General features: G+C 40.1%; 1 protein-coding gene across 5 annotated transcripts in view; it reads left to right on the top strand.

Annotated features, from left to right (window-relative positions):
• Positions 1-14,285, top strand: part of FKBP15 (FKBP prolyl isomerase family member 15) — a 55,122-nt gene that overhangs the window by 33,683 nt on the left and 7,154 nt on the right. For 3 of the 5 annotated variants that reach the window (XM_068551852.1, XM_068551850.1, XM_068551851.1), the window contains exons 15-22: positions 981-1,095; positions 2,493-2,602; positions 2,911-3,018; positions 3,547-3,641; positions 4,495-4,597; positions 8,407-8,578; positions 10,494-10,630; positions 13,959-14,150. In XM_068551852.1, the coding sequence (XP_068407953.1) occupies positions 981-1,095; positions 2,493-2,602; positions 2,911-3,018; positions 3,547-3,641; positions 4,495-4,597; positions 8,407-8,578; positions 10,494-10,630; positions 13,959-14,150 (1,032 nt within the window). The remainder of the gene's footprint in view (positions 1-980; positions 1,096-2,492; positions 2,603-2,910; positions 3,019-3,546; positions 3,642-4,494; positions 4,598-8,406; positions 8,579-10,493; positions 10,631-13,958; positions 14,151-14,285) is intronic. The other 2 variants (XM_068551853.1, XM_068551854.1) reach the window with 1 other exon arrangement.

Genomic DNA, 14,285 nt, shown 5'->3' on the forward strand with positions numbered 1-14,285 from the left:
GCGTCTGGAGCCTGTGCTCCGCAACAAAAGAGGCCACAATAGTGAGAGGTCCGCGCACCGCGATGAAGAGTAGGCCCCGCTTGCCACAACTACAGGAAGCCCTAGCACAGAAACGAAGACCCAACATAGTAATCAATCAATCAATAAATAAATCTTTAAAAAAAAAAAAAAAAAAAAAAAGAATTGAGAGAAGTCCTACCTGGCCCTCTCCCCACTCCTGAATGGACCTAATGGAGAGTTATATCCTATAGACTAAGATTCTTTTTTAGTAATGGATGGGTGGTTATACCAATCCCTGGAAATGAGCTGGATTTCCTTAATTCAAGGAAGAATAACCATCATCACTAAAATGATAGCTGCTGTTTATTGAGCATTTATTGTCTTCCAGGCACTTACTTACCAGCTGTTAGGAACTTTACCTATATATCGCTTCATTTAATCCACACAACAACCCTAAGAAATGGTATTATTATTTTCATTTTATAGTTGAGGTGGCTGAGGCTCAGAGGAAAATGAGAGCTCTTGGTCATGCAGATAAGCATCAGAATCTAGAAGGGGAGAGGCATCCTTTGGAAACTGGTGGCTTTAGTTTGGAATCGCAGTGAACACCTCTTCTTTTACCTTAATGAAACCAAACATCGTTTGCTTAGTTTTAAAATTTTTTAGACCATCAATAGGCCCAATGGCCGAGGGATGAGTTCCTACTTAATTAAATCATCACAAGAGGACTGGGGAGTGACCTGAGACATGCCTCCCTCACTCTCTAGGTATGACTTTAGTGACCAGGCATCACTGGATTACATACATGACTCTCCTGCTGCAATTATTACCCAATACCAAACCCTGGTCTCATACATCTTCAGCTTCAATAAGTTTGAGTCTCCTTCCAGTTTATCTACTTTATTCCATCCAAGACAAATTAAGCAGAAAACAGAGATATGACGGTTTTATGAGCCATCTGTAACTTGGCATTTTCTCAGCCCTATACAGGTATGCAAGCCTACGCTTATCCTCAGGCACCAGCTGTTGCTTCCCAGCTGCAGCCCGTTCGGCCCTTGTACCCCGCACCGCTCTCTCAGTCTCCTCATTTTCAAGGTAGGAGTTTCTCATCTTCTGCTCTTGCTGTGCTTTCCTCCCTCCCATCCCTTTTTCATTTTGACTCCAGTAGATCTCTGCCCCTTTTTTCTTTTCTTTTTTTTAAACAAGTTAGTTGAGGTATGACTTACATACCATGAAATTCACTCGTTTTAAGTGTACAATTCAATGGGTTTTTTTTAGTATGTTTACGGAGTTGTGCAACTATCACCATAATCCAGCTTTAGAACATTTACATCATCCCCACTAAAACCCTCATGGCCACTTTCTGTGTTTTGTTTCTTGCATTTTCTCCTGCCAGCCCTTTTTAATTCCTCTCTCAGAGTTGCTCTGTAGAGTTCATAGTTAATAGTAAAAGAGTAAAACATTGGAGGAAATTGGGAGAAAACATGATGACTGTTCAGTATCTCAGATGAAAGCTATTTTGTTAAAATTTTAAAGTTGTGAAAAGAATATACTTTTATAAAAAGGTCAAACAACACAAAAAGGTGTGAAGTGAAGTTACTGTTTTCCATCATTAAACCCCCCTGACCTTAGGAAACAGTCACTTGGGTAACTTTTCAGATATCTTGTATACGTGTGCAAGTGTGGTTGCCTAGTGTAAAAAACAAAGCAAAATAAAATGCACACAGCTGGGGTGGTATCCTGCCTTCTTGTTCTGCAGCTTGTCTTTTGTACAGTAATCACTTTGGGTATTAGGACAGTGGTAGGAAGAAGCAAGTATATCCCACAGTGAAATTTGTGGTCCTGGAGTGGTAAGGGTTTCCTGAGTGCATCCTTTGTCTGGAGGCCCTGCCCTTCTCCATCTGGGAAACCATTGAATCTGTTATCTCCTCTGTGAAGCCTTCCTGGTACCATCCCTCTCTCCTCTCCTTCCAGAGACATAACTGTATACGTGTGTCACCAAAGAGTTAATCTTGCTTTTCTCTGTGCTTCTTTTGTACCTTGTAACCTCGTACATGGTTCATTCTTTGCACTTACAACACTCTGTTATAATGATCTGTTTACACGTGAGTCTCCTCACCAGACTGACCTTGCCAAGGGCAGGAACCGTGTTTCATTCCTTGCTGTATCCTTGGTACCTGGTCCAATACCTGGCATGCAGTTGGGTGACTGGAGAAGCAATCTGAGTTGCTAGTGCACTACTTGTGCCCTTGAACCAGACTGTATCACTTGATGTGTTTTGCAGGAGGATAGCTAGTTATTGTTAGCTTTGGAGCATTTTGCCTTTAACCCCTCTCCATCTTCTCCTGACAGTGTAAATCACCTACAGCATTTTCCAGTATTTGGAAATGTTCGTTTCTTTTTTTCCTCTGCTGATAGAGCTGTTGGCTTTTCCTCATACAGTGTCCTCTGCTACGGTTTCATAAGTTTCTTTTCGGCTTATGTCTGTTCAGGATCGGGTGACATGGCTTCATTTCTCATGACTGAAGCCCGGCAACATAACACTGAAATTCGAATGGCAGTCAGCAAAGTGGCTGATAAAATGGATCATCTCATGACTAAGGTGACTGAGTCATCTCATGACTAAGGGGCTGTGTTGAAAGTGGGGGTATAAAGAGGGGATGCAAACAGGGAGCAACCAGGGCTATAGGTAAACTCTTCCTGGTTTCCTGTACTCATAGTAGTTAGTAGTTATTTCCCTAGAAGGTTCGTTTTATTTGGGGATCCAGTTAGCAGAAGAAAACTCCTGCTTACATTGGAGATTGTCTCAGAAACTTATTAACCCCCTCAAAAAAGTAGTCAGACCTTGGGTAAATTGTATTTCTCCTTTTAAAAATTTCATGAGAAGTCTTTCTGACACTCCTTTTGTAGGTTGAAGAGTTACAGAAACGTAGCACTGGCAATTCCCTGCTCGTTCCTAGCATGTCGGTGACAATGGAAACAAGCATGATTATGAGCAATATCCAACGAATTATTCAGGTGAGAGTGATCAAGAACAGAGCACTCTAATATGTATAAAATAGATCACTAATAAAAAAAAAAGAATATCATTTAACAAAAAAAAAAAAAGAACAGAGCACTCAGCCTGGAGATCTTGCTCCTGCTCTCTCTGGAGATGTACTACTGTTTGAAACCTCCACTCCAGGAATAAGAGCATGTGACAAATGCTACACGGAGTTGGGAAATTCTGGAAAATCCATTATGGCTTAATTACTCCAAGTGACTTATCACTCTGTTATCAGAAGGAAACATTTCTTTTTTGACCATATTCCAAAGTTTCTGCTTCATTTTATAGCCATTTATACATTTAGTCTATTGGATGTAGTGATTTGTATCCATCAGGTAGAATTTGATACATTGTTCTAAGTATTATATTTATGTGGACATAAGTTCTAGATTTTTCTCTCAGATATGTAACAGTATCACCTGTCAGTTCAAGTTGATTCCCTTTTATCTGGTGCTTTTCTCTTAAAAAACTTAAGGTAAACATCATATATTTCGAATTAGGAAAATGAAAGATTGAAGCAAGAGATCCTTGAAAAGAGCAGTCGGATAGAAGAACAGAATGACAAGATTAGTGAACTAATTGAACGAAATCAGAGGTAATGACAGGTACGGGGCACTGGCTAGGATGGACAAAAAAGGGTTTAGTTTGTAAATACCCAAGTTAAATAAGCATGTTTGTTTACAGAAGTTTATGTGTATTTCTGCTCTTTTCTGTTTCCTGCCTGTCATGTGAATTACTGCTTGTTGATTGAGTGGGATTTCAGGAGGCTGTGATGTAATGCACACCTGTGTTTGAATCCTGGCTCTGCTCCTCATTTGTTGTGTGGCTTCGGGCATTTTATTTATTCCCGCCGGCTCTAGTTTCCTCATCTGTAAAAGCAGTGTTAGTGCCTAGAAAACTCCTGATGTCAACTCTTCTCTCTTCTGTGTGGGCTGACTCTTATTTTATCAACCAGAACTTCACTGATTTCCATATAAAACCCAAGCATTGTATAATTTTTCTAGATCCTTCTGAAAATTTTTTGTGTGGGGAGGGGTCAGGGGAACATGTTACAGCATATAGCATTTCACTTTAAAATATCATCCTCCCATATTTCTCTTCTCCAGTGTCTCTTGTCTCCCACATGGAAAGGGGAAAGGAGTGGCTTTCTTTTCTTCCCTCCTTGCAGCCTTCATACTCCTGTCTCTTTCCTCTCTTATTTCCCCTCACCACACATGTTCAAATTCCTCTCCTCTTCATTCTGCAAATTCAAAGCAATTCACCCAGGCCCAGGTTCCCGCCTCCAAACTTGGTTACTGCAGATCTTCAGAAAACAAAATGCTTTCAGATTGTTCCTGATGAAGGTATAGAGCAATGCTCTAACGACTGAATGTATTGATACATTGGGTTATACCTGGTATGCATTGAGTGCTTGATAAATGTTTTCTTTTTCCCTGTTTATTTCACAGGTATGTTGAGCAGAGTAACCTGATGATGGAGAAGAGGAACAACTCACTTCAAACTGCCACAGAAAACACACAGGCAAGAGTTTTGCATGCTGAGCAAGAGAAGGTAAAGTAACTGGGGAGAGAAAAGCCCAAGTCAGGATGTGTAGAGCCAAGGAGTGTCCTCTGTACGTCCTTACCAGTTTGCTTTTCAGCAGAATTTTTGCCATCATTGAGAAGAGAACTAGAAATCTTCCAGCAGATTTTTAATATATCCAACATCCACATTTCTGTTGTATAAATGCATTACAATAAGTTGACTCAAAAATAATCACTGATGTTAGTAATCTGGTTAAGGTGAGGATTATACAGTTTATTAGAAACTAATCCTATTCCGCTGAAAAAATCAACAGACGATTTCTGTTATGCCACATAACAAATATCTATTGTGAAGTTTGAGATTGTTTAGTTTGCTCCTTCATCTGTGTCTGCCAAAGCATTTTAAAATTTTTATTTATTTATTTATTTATTTATTTATTTATTTATGGCTGTGTTGGGTCTTCGTTTCTGTGCGAGGGCTTTCTCTAGTTGCGGCAAGCAGGGGCCACTCTTTTTTTTTCCTCTTTATTTTCTCATTACTCCTTTTTTTTTTTTTTTTCCTCTTTATTTTCTCATTACTCTTTTTTTTTTTTTTAATTAATTAATTTATTTATTTTATTTATGGCTGTGTTGGGTCTTCATTTCTGTGCGAGGGCTTTCTCCAGCCGTGGCAAGCGGGGGCCACTCTTCATCGCGGTGCACGGGCCTCTCACTGTCGCGGCCTCTCTTGTTGCGGAGCACAGGCTTCAGATGCGCAGGCTCAGCAATTGTGGCTCACGGGCCTAGTCGCTCTGCGGCATGTGGGATCTTCCCAGACCAGGGCTCGAACCCGTGTTCCCTGCATTGGCAGGCAGATTCTCAACCACTGCGCCACCAGGGAAGCCCTGCCAAAGCATTTTAAAGCATTGCTGTTTGACTTCAGTCAGTTCAGAATTAGGTATTTTGACCTGTTTCTGAAGTAGCTATAAGGAAGGAAGACTGTTGTGGGTCTTGGGTTGAGATGACTGATTTGGAAGCCCCACTCCTCCTGTCTTTCCTCCAGTGACACTGTTTTTCTGAAATGAGTTCCTTCTTGTTTGGGCTCCCCCTCATCAGCTGGGAGATCGTAACTCTTTCATCTGTTATTTTCTCAGATTTAAGAAGTGTTTTATATTTTGTATTTGAATTTTTTTGAAAACATGAAAATTGAATGGAATGCACTTTATAACTTGAGATAAGAGCTTTTGAGTGATTTTCCACTCTGCTTGTTCTTTGGTGAGAGTGACCATCCGCCCCACTGCCTCTCCTCTGGAATTCATCTCCTCCAGTGGTCTTAGCTGCTGCAAGGCCCTGTGCAAGTGGTCTTCCCTCTGATATCAGTGAACTCTGGAGCCACGATAGATGCAAAGCCCTCTGAGCGTTGTGTTAGTTCAGTTTCTGTTAGGCCAGTTGAGGCAGGACAGTGAGTAAAACTTTGATTCTACTTACGGCAGGTGAAAACTCTTCTGTCTGGAAGTCCAAACTGTCATTGTCCTCTGAGTTTAACAGATGAAAACCTAAGCCTGCTGAACAGCAAAAATAAGTACCTTAGAGCTCACTCTAAAGGTCACATGTTACTAAAAAATTTATTCTGACACTTATTATAACAGTAAGGAAGATTTTATTCAAGACTATTCCAATAGATGGGAGTTCCCTGGTGGCTTAGTGGTTAGGAGTCCGGACTTTCACTGCTGTGGCCTGGGTTCAATCCCTGGTTGGGGAACTGAGATCCCGCAAGCCACACGGTGTGGCAAAAAAAATACATAAAATAAAAAGACTATTGCAATAGGGAAGAAATGTTGAGCTCAACTCCAAATACAGTTAAGGGCAAGAGGGCAAGTGGGGAATTTACAGCCAAGGAGCAGAGTGAGGGGGGTCAGTGGATGGAAAATTACTAAGAGGAGACATCCTGGGTAGGGGGATTCTTGCTAACGACAGGCCAAGGACTTAGACAGCAAAGGTTGGGATGGAGAACTTTGATCAGATATCAAGGGTAGAGATTCACTCTAAACTGACCTAGCAGGGATTCTTGCTAAAACTGGGCTGGTCTGGCCAAAGACAGGAGGGGAGAACAAGGTCATGGGCTTAGAGGAGCCTAACTTGAAGTGTGGTCAAGGAGAGAGCCTTTGCCAGTGTACACTCAGATACTCATTCATAGCTTATTTCTTTTTATTTTGTATACAATTTGTTTTATTTCCCCCACCTTTAAGAGAGCCAAAATATCAGATTTTAAATGTAAGCTAGAAAACTGATTAAGGCTTTGGAATAAATGTTTAAAACGGAGGTAGGCGCAGTGAATACCCTAAGAAGGGACAAGTGATAATAAGAAAGTAGACAGCAGTAAGAATGCATGTAAAGTATAGTGGTATAGGAGGAGTAATGGTAGTAGCAGTTTAATAGTATAGGAGAGATGGTCCAACCCCGTAAATACACTGCTGCCCAAAAATCAAAACCAGCGGAGCAGTCACTCACTGCCTTTCCTGTCATCTGATTTCTCCTATTTTTTACAGGAGCACATCAATTCAGGTGAAATGAATGTAATATTTGTCATTTGTTTACCATTCCTTTTCATTGACCATCCTTTTAATTATCATTTTCATCATCGCCCTTCATAAACAGAATATCTGTAGACAGTTTTCCAGGATGGTCTTTTTGACTTCATCGGATGTTACTTGAGAATATTTTGCTCCTGTTTGGCCAGTACAGAGCACCATTTAAAATGCATTAACCTAGTGGCAAGACGGGAATAAAGACACAGACCTACTAGAGAATGGACTTGAGGATATGGGGAGGGGGTGGGGTGAGATGTGACAGGGTAAGAGAGTGTCATGGACATATATACACTACCAAATGTAAAACAGATAGCTAGTGGGAAGCAGCCGCATAGCACAGGGAGATCAGCTCGGTGCTTTGTGACCACCTAGAGGGGTGGGAGGGGGAGGGTGGGAGGGAGGGAGATGCAAGAGGGAAGAGATATGGGAACATATTGTATGTGTATAACTGATTCACTTTGTTATAAAGCAGAAGCTAACACATAATTGTAAGGCAATTATACTTCAATAAAGATGTTTAAAAAAAAATAAAAATAAAAAAAAAATAAAATGCATTGAGCAGTCAAAGAAGTTGGAGTGTTCCCTTCTTTTATTACCACTGTTCTTCAAAGAACCCCCAAAGCAGTTACTCTCACGTGACCGATCTTTATAGTACTACTGTGGGTTGGCCAAAGAGTTCGTTCCCAAGTGAACTCTTTGGCCAACCCAATATTAGTACAGTAGTGCTAGGGAGAAGTTGTAGACTGAGAAGTGGATTGCCATCAAAGGCATTCAATTTAAAATTTAAAATACCCTTTTCTTGTTAAAAAAAATGCTTGTTCATTATAGGAAACTTAGAAAATGGCAGGAATACCATTTCTCATGTATCAGATTGGTGAGATTTAACAATAGGTGGTGACTGTATACCAAGCCACTGAGTATTTTTTCATAACACTATTCTTAATAGTTGCATACAGGATAGATATATCAATTTGCTTAAGCTCATTTTTAAAATTATTTTGTGTTTCCATTGTTTGGCAACTATAAACAGTGCTGCATCAGTCATCCTTGTAGCAAAATTTTTGTGTTCTTGCATAGTATTTCCTAAGGACCAAGTTTTGCAAGGGCATTCCTGAGTCAGAGACCTGGCACATTTGAGGGCTTGATTTGGGCTTAATTCAGGTTGAAGGTGGCCTTAGCTATCTTCTTACCAGTTCAGCCAGCACAGAGTATGTGAGGTTGGGCCATCACCATGTTTAAAGTGACATCGTACCTTGTTACTGTTCAGGCCAAGGTGACGGAAGAGTTAGCAGCAGCCACTGCACAGGTCTCTCATCTACACCTGAAAATGACTGCCCACCAAAAGAAAGAAACGGAGCTGCAGGTACAGCTGACAGAAAGCAAGAAGGAGGCGGACCTCCTTAGGGGCCAACTCGCCAAACTGCAGGCAGAGCTCTCAGGTATGCCCTTGCTGGAGGGGGCTGGGATTTTGACAATGTAAACTTAAAGAATTACACTGTTTCCTTCCTCCCAGTCCATTTGGCATAATGCTAATGAAGTTTGTGAAGGACAGAGCCAAAGGTTAAGGTGAACCAGTATAAACCTATTTCATGATTGTTTGGCATAAAGGACAACAGAAGAACTGACTCTCCATTTAGAGTTGATCAGTGGCCACAGTTCTGCTTTGTTTGGGCGAGTGTTGAGTATCCTTGGTACTTAGGATTGGCCTCATAGGCCTTGAAGAGTTAATCTAACTTGTGACTAACTAATCTAACTGAAGGGTTCCTTTAACTTGTGACTCAGTAGAAGCTTAAGAAGCAGGTGCTTCCTGCTGCAGTTGCCTCTTTCCTAGAGCATGGATTGCAGTCCTTCAGCCTGGCACACAAGGCCCCTCCACCTTGGCTTATTTCCTGTATGTTGCCCAATTCAACGTAGCTCTGGACATACTAGCCAGCCTGCTGCTTCAACACATCCTGTATTTCTTGCCTTGCTTTTTATCCATGCTATTCTCTGGACTTGGTGTGCCCACCATCGCCAAGATTTGCCTCCAGTTCTCTCCAAAAACTGCCTCTTTCAGAAACTTTCCCTTTTTTTTTCCTAGAATATTTGATCTCCTTTAAAATCCTTCATCTCCGAGTGCATTGTTATGCCCATTATCAGAGATAGCCTTTGATCAGCACTACTTATATGTGTTTTCCCTTCTAGAATGCAAGCCTCTGAAGGGCAAGGATGGTGTCTTGCTCATCTTTGTAAAGTCCTTCCCTTAGTATTAGTTTAGTGCCTGGCACAGTGGTGCTGCTCAAGACATGGTGACTTGAAAAGCAGATTTGTGAAGACTGGCATGTTGATTCATCCACCACTTTGTATAAAGAAAGACATGTGGAAGGCACAGATGGGGCCAGTGGGTGGGGTGTGGCTGGAATAGCAGCAGAGTTAGGAAAAAGCAAAATTAACTTGCCCAAAAAGAAAGCTAAAAAACACTGATGTCAGTTGGTGAAGTGATACCTTGAAGATAAATCCCTTCCTTTTTAGAGCATCACTTGGGCGCACTTGAGGGAAAATCTTAGATTTGAATGTCGTACAGATATCCTCTTTTCTGTTTTTGTGGTGCCCTGTGACAGTTACCTTAAGGGCACCATAAGGATCTCAAAAGTTTTCCAACAAAATTAATTTTGATGCATTACATTTTCATTTTTTTATTATTTTTTATTGATGTATAGTTGATTACAATGTTGTGTTAATTACTACTGTATAGCAAAGTGATTCAGTTATACATATATATAGATTCTTTTTTTAATATTCTTTTCCATTATGGTTCATCATAGGATATTGAATGTAGTTCTCCATATTATACAGTAGGACCTTGTTGTTTGATGCATTACATTTTTAAGAAATATTCCAAATAGCTTTATTTGAGAAGGAATGTTTTGAAAGCAGACTCTTGGTAGAATGTCCCAGCTACCAAGAGAGTTGAGAATATCTTACCCAGGCAGTGAGAAAGGGCCTGGACCACTACTAAACAAAGATCTCAATGTGTTGAGTCCAGTGTGTTGAGATGATGACTGAAATGGAATTGTGGGAGTGGTAGTATTCCGAAGGTGGTCTCTGACCACTTGGAACATTTCTCTTCCATTTTGTATGTGTCGAAGGTGACATGTAGGTGCAGAGTTAAATATGGATGGATGGGAGAGTCAGTTTATGGCTTGATAAACCTGCTGTTGGTCAGTGAGGTGATGCTGGAGGAAGTGAGTGGAAGAGGCTCGTGTGGTAGGGTTGGGAGATGATGGAATGCAGCTTTGAAGGCGGTGCTGGGATGCCATACAGCCCACTGCAGCTCTGGTTCTGCAGCCAAGTCTCTGTGCTGTCATATCCCAGAGCTCCAAGAAACCTCTGAGCAAGCACAGTCCAAATTCAAGAGTGAAAAGCAAAGCCGGAGACAACTGGAACTCAGGGTGACGTCCTTGGAGGAGGAGCTGACTGACCTTCGAGCTGAGAAGGAGTCTCTGGAAAAGGTAAGTTCTACATCTGAAGTTTCTCTGTTGGGCCCAAGTGGCCAGGGTTAGCTGTTTAATAAACATTTTTATTTTCCTTTGAAAAATTACAGTTGCATGTGCTCATTGTAACAAATACAAATAATACAGAAAAGTATAAAATAAAAAATAAAATTTATCTTTTCCCCCTCTCATACACTAGAGGCAACAACTATAAAAGATATATGATTATTCTTCCAGATTGTTTTCTGTGTATATAATATATACATACACATACATATATACATGTATGTATAAAATAAATGTACATCCATATATGTATGCTGATAACATTTTTAACAGTAATGAGATCGTATTTATTTATTTTTATTAATTAATTTATTTTTTATTTTTGGCTCCGTTGGGTCTTTGTTGCTGTGCGCAGGCTTTCTCTAGTTGCGGCGAGTGGGGGCTACTCCTCACTGCGGTGTGCGGGCTTCTCATTGCAGTGGCTTCTCTTGTTGCGGAGCATGGGCTCTAGGCATGTGGGCTCGGTAGTTGTGGCTTGCGGGCTCTAGAGCGCAGGCTCAGTAGTTGTGGTGCACGGGCTTAGTTGCTCTGTGGCATGTGGGATCTTCCTGGACCAGGGCTTGAACCCGTGTCCCCTGCACTGGCAGGCGGATTCTTAACCACTGCACCACCAGGGAAGCCCCTGGGATCATATTTAATACTTTAAAAAATAAATTGTATTGTGGCCATTATACTAATAAGAATGAGAACTTCCTCATTCTTTTTTTTTTTTTTTTTTGCAGTGTTGATTATTTTTATTTATTTATTTATTTAAATTGGGGTATAGTTGCTTTACAGTGGTGTGTTAGTTTCTGCTGTACAGGAAGTGAATCAGCTGTATGTGTACATATACCCCCTTCCTCCTGGACCGCCCACCACCCACCCCCATCCCACCCGTCTAGTTCACCACAGAGCACCGAGCTGAGCTCCCTGTGCTATACAGCAGGTTCCCACTAGCTACCCACTTTACACATGGTAGTGTATATATGTCAGTCCCAATCTCCCACTCACCCCCCCAGCCCTGTGTCCACACGGCCGTTCTCTACATCTGCATCTCTATTCCTGCCCTGAAAATAGGTTCATCTGTACCATTTTTCTAGATTCCACATATATGTGTTAATATACAGTATTTGTTTTTCTCTTTCTGACTTACTTCACTCTGTATGACAGTCTCTAGGTCCATCCACGTATCTGCAAATGACCCAATTTCATTCCTTTTTATGACTGAGTAATATTCCATTGTATATATGTACCACATCTTCTTTATCCATTCATCTGTCAATGGACGTTTAGGTTGCTTCCACATCCTGGCTATTGTAAATAGTGCTGCTGTGAACATTGGGGTGCATGTGTCTTTTTTGAATTATCATTTTCTCAGGGTATATGCCCAGTAGTGAGATTGCTGGGTCGTATGGTAGTTCTATTTTTAGTTTTCTAAAGAACCTCCATAGTGGCTATATCAATTTACATTCCCACCAACAGTGCAAGAAGGTTCCTTTTCTGAACACCCTCTCCAACATTTATTGTTTGTAGATTTTTTGATAATGGCCATTATGACCAGTGTGAGATGATACCTCATTGTAGTTTTGATCTGCATTTCTCTGATTATTTGTGATGTTAAGCATCTTTTCATGTGCCTCTTGGCCATCTGTATGTCTTCTTTGGAGAAATGTCTATTTAGGTCTTCTGCCCATTTTTTGATTGGCTTGTTTGTTTTTTTGATATTGAGCTGCATGAGCTGTTTGTATATTTTGGAGATTAATCCCTTGTCAATTGCTTCGTTTGCAAATATTTTCTCCCATTCTGAGTGTTGTCTTTTCATCTTGTTTATGGTTTTCTTTGCTGTGCAAAAGCTTTTAAGTTTAATCAGGTCCCATTTGTTTATTTTTGTTTTAATTTCCGTTACTCTAGGAGTTGGGTCAAAAAAGATCTGTGATTTATGTCAAAGAGTGTTCTTCTTATGTTTTCCTCTAAGAGTTTTATAGTGTCCGGTCTTACATTTAGGTCTTTAATTTTTAATTTTCATTCTTTATAACTACTACATAGTAGTCTACTGTGAGGCTGTACCATAGTTTATTTAACTATTCACCTGTTGATGGATATTTATGTTTCTCTTTTTTCACTATTTCAAGCATTGCTGTTGTGGACATCTTTGTACTATATAACTATTTTTGCAAATTCGTTTGAGCATTTCCATAAAATGGATTGCTCGAATTAGAATTGCTGCATCAGAGAAGAATGCTTAACATCTACATTTTTGAAATAAATATTGCCAGATTATGCTTGAAGAGTTTGTTAGCTTGCATTTCCAGCACTGTGTGAACAAGCCCATTTCTCCATACTTTTTCCAACTCTGCATGTATCAATTTTTCTAATCTTTATAGTCTGATAGGTGAAATATACTATCTTGTCTTAATATGTGTTTTTGTTAGTATTAAAGCTTTCATATATTTAATGCCTATTTGTATTTCTTCTGTGAATTCTTTTTAATGTCCTTTGCTATTTTATCTATTGTAATATTAGTTTGATTTAGAAACACTATTAAAGGTGCTAATCCTTTGTCAGTGATAGATGTTACAAATATTTTTCTAGTTTGCTGTTTTTGAACTTTATTTAATAGTATCTTTTGATGTTTTATAAATTTAATACCAGGGTAATACTAGCCCCACTGAATGGATTGGGAACAGTTCTATCTTTTTCTATGCTCTGAAACAGTTTAAATATGAAAAGAACAACCTCTTTCTGAGGTTTTAATAAAACTCTAGTAAAGTCCTTTTGGCCTAGTGCCTTTTTAGGGGATAAATCTTGGTCTATATTTTCAGTTTCTTCTATGATTTTATCAGGTTTTTTAAAAACCAGTTCTTTCTGATTTGGGGGGCTGTTTCAGTTTTTCATTGTTCTAGATACTACTGCAGTGACCATCCTTGTAGCACGTTATCTTTATGAACATGATCTACTGCTTCCTTAAATTATAATTTGTGTAAATTCTGGGTGTGTGTGCGTATTTTGAAGGTCCTTTCACAGGATTGTGATTTTCCTACCAGTAGATTGTGGAAGTATCTACTTCCCTCTACCCTCACCACTGTTAAGATATTCCCCATCTCTTCGTAGAATGGTAGATAAAGCTCTTCTTGTTTTCCTTCTTCTTGTCACAATTTTTTTCTGCCAGTAGCCAAGAATGTTAAATATATAGGGGAAATTAAATTGAAAAAATGAATTGTTTCCAGAAACGAAGTAAGGACCCAGTGACGTTAATAACTACCACCACCAACCATCACCATCTCCATTTATCCTCTATCAGACAACTGGAGCTGATGATGGTTCTCTTGTTCCTAAGAACCTCTCAGAAAGGAAAAAGAAGTCAGCTCAAGAGCGCTGTCAGGCTGAGGAGGAGATAGATGAAATTCGTAAATCACACCAGGAGGAACTGGACAAACTTCGGCAGCTCTTGAAAAAGGCTCGGGTGTCCACGGACCAAGCAGCTGCAGAGCAGGTAATGGGAAGCTGAAGCACTTTGGAAATAAAAGGAAGGCATGAGGACTCAGAAAAGTTTCTGGTTTCTTCTTTATCCTTTAGGATGAGATTTCTCGTAGTTGATGGTCTAACTTTGGACAAAGGTGGAAGAAGA

This window comes from Eschrichtius robustus, chromosome 10 (assembly GCF_028021215.1).
Source record: "Eschrichtius robustus isolate mEscRob2 chromosome 10, mEscRob2.pri, whole genome shotgun sequence".
In the NCBI taxonomy this organism is placed as follows: domain Eukaryota; kingdom Metazoa; phylum Chordata; class Mammalia; order Artiodactyla; family Eschrichtiidae; genus Eschrichtius; species Eschrichtius robustus.